We start from the raw sequence: 4,373 nt of genomic DNA, 5'->3' as shown, positions 1-4,373 counted from the left end.
AAATGTAATTGAGAAATACTTTTCAATAATTGAAATACAATAAAATGTAGATTATGTTAATATGTGGGTTTTCTAAGTCAATATGTGCCTGCAGAGATCCTTAGGTATGGCTGAATGACTCCCATTTCTATTTAAATTTGACACCACAGGTCTATACTAGACTGTATAATAGTCTGCATAGGTTTTTGACAGGAGTTTGAAATCTTTTGAGAAGTGAGAGAGGCATTGTTCATTATTTTGTTCATTTTCTCCCACTTGCTCCATTTAAGTATATCTTCATTTTGTATTGAGAAATGTGAACTGTAGTTTATATTAATGAAACCACTCAGAAAATATTGAAAATTTTTTGAGAATTATTGATTTCATTATCATTAAACTGAATGGCTATATAATACAGATGCATTTTCTCCTTCAATTAAAGCAAATTATACATATTTTCAAAAGCTAGTTTGCAATATATAATAATTATAATACCACTGTGTATTAGGAGTTAGGCCCAGAGAAAATAGGTTATTTCTAAATATGGCATCATGGTTAAGCATTAAAAAAATAAAAACAGTTCCTTTAATTAATTTCTTCCCAAACCAGTTATGAAATCTCATATTCTAGCCTTGATATGAAAACTTTGGGATTAAAAAGAGTTTCTAGTACTAACAAAAAGAATAGTGATAATTCCCAAATGTCCAAATAGTTATTTAAAGTTGTAAAGGAATTTTATTCCCAATAATCCTATAGTTGTATCAGTACCATTTTGAGGAAAGTGAGCTTCAGAGCAGTCATATGACTTTTCCACAGTCCTCACTCAAACTCTTATTTGAAAGTTTTTTCAGAGACTTACATATGAATTTTTCATAAGGAGTTTTTTGCTGCATGTATTTCGGGATATTATATACCAGATGTCTCTGAGGGAAAAGAAGATAGTTTTTTAATTACTTGAAGTAATGGAGCAAGAAGTGGAATTAAACCAATTGATATAATTAATAATTAGTGAGAAAGTAGCCAGAGATACAAGCAAGCAAGAATGTATATGGAAATGTCATAATTATATATGAGCCAATTTTGTAACACTCAGTACAACCACAAATATTTGATCCCAAACCACTCATAGTTGAATGTAATTTCCATCTAATTGAACAGATATTACATTTCTAGAAACATATTTACATTTTGCTCTTGATTCATATATGATATTGAATTTGAATTCATTGTAATCTTTTTAATCTATTTCTGCTTCCTCAGAAAATAAATTCATTGTTGAAGAATCACTCCTCAAGACTCTGCCACTCACAATCAGTTTTATTGCTTTCCTAAACCAAGGATAAAAGAAGGCGTAGATCAAGGGGTTCATAGCTGAATTATAATAAACACACCACACCAAGATCTCATAGACATAAGCTGGAGTAATGAAATTCATATAAGCATCAATTATTGCATCAATAATGTATGGCAACCAAGAAACAAGAAAGGCAGCCATGGCAATCCCCAGGGTTTTAGCAGCCTTTCTCTCTCGTTTGGCCACTCTGTCTTTATAACTCTCTGCAGAGGCTTGGGTTTGACTGCTGGTGCTTTCTATCTTCCTAGCCTGCTGTTTAGCCACTAGAAAAATCTTGCCATATATAATGACCATGGCAACTGTGGGTACAAAAAATAAAAGAAAACAAAGTAAAACCCAATTCTGATTCAGTGGAGCCTGACAACCTCCTACACAAGTAAGTGCAATTACCAAGTCTTCTATGCCATCATCATTGGCCCCAGTGTAAAAAATAGAAAAGCTGTATGTCACTGAAAAGAGCCAGGAGAGGGCAATGCATAACCCTGAAACTGGCACCGTGAACTTGGTTGGATAGACCAGAGGATCAGTGACAGCAATGTATCTATCAATGGAGATGAAGCACAAGTGGAAAAGGGATGAAAAGCAAAAGGTTGTATCAAAACATGTGTGAAATTTACAGTAACTCTCCCCAAAGTACCAGCAACTCTCCACAGACCTCACTGTACTGAAGGGCATCACAGTCACCCCAACTAAAAAATCAGCACAAGCCAAGGAGGCAATGAGGAAGTTTGTAGGTGTGTGTAGCTGCTTGAAATGAAGGATGGCAATGATCACCAGCAAGTTGCCAAATACTGCCAACACAGCCCCAAAAACAAGTACTGTATACAGAATGGCTCTAGGTCCTGTGGAGTAAGGGGTTTTGATACAAGATCCATTCACATTCTCATAGCAGAACTGCACAATTGATGGTTGGGACAAATTGGTGGTCATTACTTTCTTGTAGGGATCCTTCTTGATTCTGGAAATGCTAGAAAGGGAGAAAAATATCTCTTAAATACAGAAGTTAGTATGATCTTTTTTTTGCCAGTTATTATATTTGCACATCAATTATTTGATACCCAAAAATTATTCCCAAGTCCTTTGGTATATTTAGAAGTTAAAATTGTACTTGAAATCTATCATGAAATAAATAAACTAAGTAAATAAACTAAGTAAATGACTAAACAACTAGAAACAACTAGAAATACATTTTCAATTAGCAGAAAATGCCATTGACTATTCATGGGAAATGATCTACTTTATTATTTACCTTCTGTTCAGACCAGTTGTGACTTGAGATGCATATGAGTAAGCTGCCCAACAGCAGAGTTTTATTTAAAATGTGTTTCCCCTGAGTTGTCCCATCAGCATCAATGATAAAGTACACCATAATCCCTGAAGGAAAGGGGAAAAAAACCCTTCCTTAAGCAATACTGTAAAATCCCTAAAGTATAAGGTGGGAAGACTAGGTTTATTCTCAATAGTCATTGTTAGTGTCTGTGTTTGTGTGTGTGTGTGTGTGTGTGTGTGTGTGTGTGTGTGTGTGTGTGTCTGTGTGTGTCTGTGTGTGTTGTCAGGGGGGCGGTTCTTGGAACTAAAAACTAGTTGTTGCTCTGTCATTGTTTGGTTACAGTGACATGATTTACCAAAAAGTATGTCATGACACACAAAAATATGTTAAACAACAAAGCTAAAATAAACACAGGATCATAAAATTATTTCAAAAGTCTTCAGTTCTCATCACACCCAATTTGGATCAAGGTACAACATGGAAACAAAGTAAAGACTGACATTGCTTTCTGTGGGGGAGTGGGGGGGAGGGATGTAAGATTGGGGGGGAGAAATTGTAAAACTCAATATCTTTAATAAAATTTCATTTAAAAAAAGTCTTCAGTTATCATTCTGAAAAAGAAATCCATTCATGATATACCTACCAAGTAGTTATATAACGTCTTCTGGAAGACCTACTTTTGGGAGAAATTGCTGTCTCCCAAAACAACCCATTCTATCTTGGTATATTTCTAATTATAAAGAATTTTTTACCTATTTGAATCTCACAATTACCTCTTTGTGACATTCAGTCATTGCTTCCTTCTTGGTCTGGAATCAAACAAAACAAATCTAATTCATTTTCTGAATGATAGTCTTTCAAATCCTGGAAGACAGGTATCTTGTCGTTTCTCTGAGCCTTCTCTCCAAATTAAATATCAGTTTCTTTAACAGATCCTCCTTTAAAAAAATAAATACCACAAATCTGGAGCTCTTTACCATCCTGATTGTCATCCACTGAATCTCCATTTTTGATCAAATCATACCTAGCCTTAGATATTAAATTTGCATGGTCTCAGATAACCTGAGACCCAAAAAAGACCTTAATTTAGAAAAGTTGAAGTCAGTCACTGTATCCTGGGTCCTCGTCAGTCATCCTGACCTCACCATTGGACTTCAATGACTGGAAAAGCTGTCCACTTTTCTGATCTCTGCTTCATTCAAAAACAGTAATTTTAATATCATTTTTATTTTAATATCACAACAATATCACATTAATATCATTTTAATATCACAGTAAACCCAGATGTTTGTATTTACCTTCCACTTCTTTACTGGGGTGTTGCTTTCACTTCAGAAGACAGTAACAATAAGGAGAACTTTGAACTCAAATTTAACCACTGAAGATGAGTTTCAACAAGGGGAGACTGAAGCACTATTCTTATTTCAGCACTATTTCTCATAATCTTAGACTGAACCTAATTCAGGACTTTTTCTCTTTTTTAGTTATAAATTAAAAGAAGGTTCCTATCTCCAATATCTGGTTGTTGTTGTTGTTGTTGTTGTTGTTTTTAACAATTCAACTGTTACACTCCTGTCCAAGTAAATAAATTGCTCTGCTAATGTTATGGCCAAACACATTTTTCTCATATGTGCCCAAGAAATAAATGTTTTTCAGTCACTATATAAAAATAGTTGTCTAAGTAAAAATACTCTTATGTTAAGTCCTGGTCATAACCCCACATCCCATTTAAGGTGAAGCTATAACCTTTGCATTCTAAAGCCAACATGC

At 34.4% G+C, this 4,373-nt stretch overlaps 1 protein-coding gene across 1 annotated transcript; it reads right to left on the bottom strand.

Annotated features, from left to right (window-relative positions):
- Positions 1 to 689: 689 nt before the first annotated feature.
- On the bottom strand, positions 690 to 2,688 carry LOC141489902 (trace amine-associated receptor 9). Its single transcript, XM_074190252.1, has 2 exons — positions 2,583 to 2,688; positions 690 to 2,300 (listed from the first exon to the last, which is right to left on the bottom strand). The coding sequence occupies exon 2, from the start codon at positions 2,261 to 2,263 to the stop codon at positions 1,217 to 1,219; it is 1,047 nt and encodes a 348-aa protein (XP_074046353.1). The 5' UTR covers positions 2,264 to 2,300; positions 2,583 to 2,688; the 3' UTR covers positions 690 to 1,216.
- Between the last annotated feature and the right edge of the window lie 1,685 nt (positions 2,689 to 4,373).

The sequence above is a fragment of the Macrotis lagotis genome, chromosome 5 (assembly GCF_037893015.1).
Source record: "Macrotis lagotis isolate mMagLag1 chromosome 5, bilby.v1.9.chrom.fasta, whole genome shotgun sequence".
NCBI lineage: Eukaryota > Metazoa > Chordata > Mammalia > Peramelemorphia > Peramelidae > Macrotis > Macrotis lagotis.
Note: the sequence above shows the minus strand (reverse complement) of the source record. Positions and strands in the feature narration are given on the sequence as shown.

Excerpts from the sequence above, each read along its gene's own strand:
- LOC141489902 (XM_074190252.1), bottom strand. The coding sequence starts at position 2,263 with ATGACCACCAATTTGTCCCAACCATCAATTGTGCAGTTCTGCTATGAG.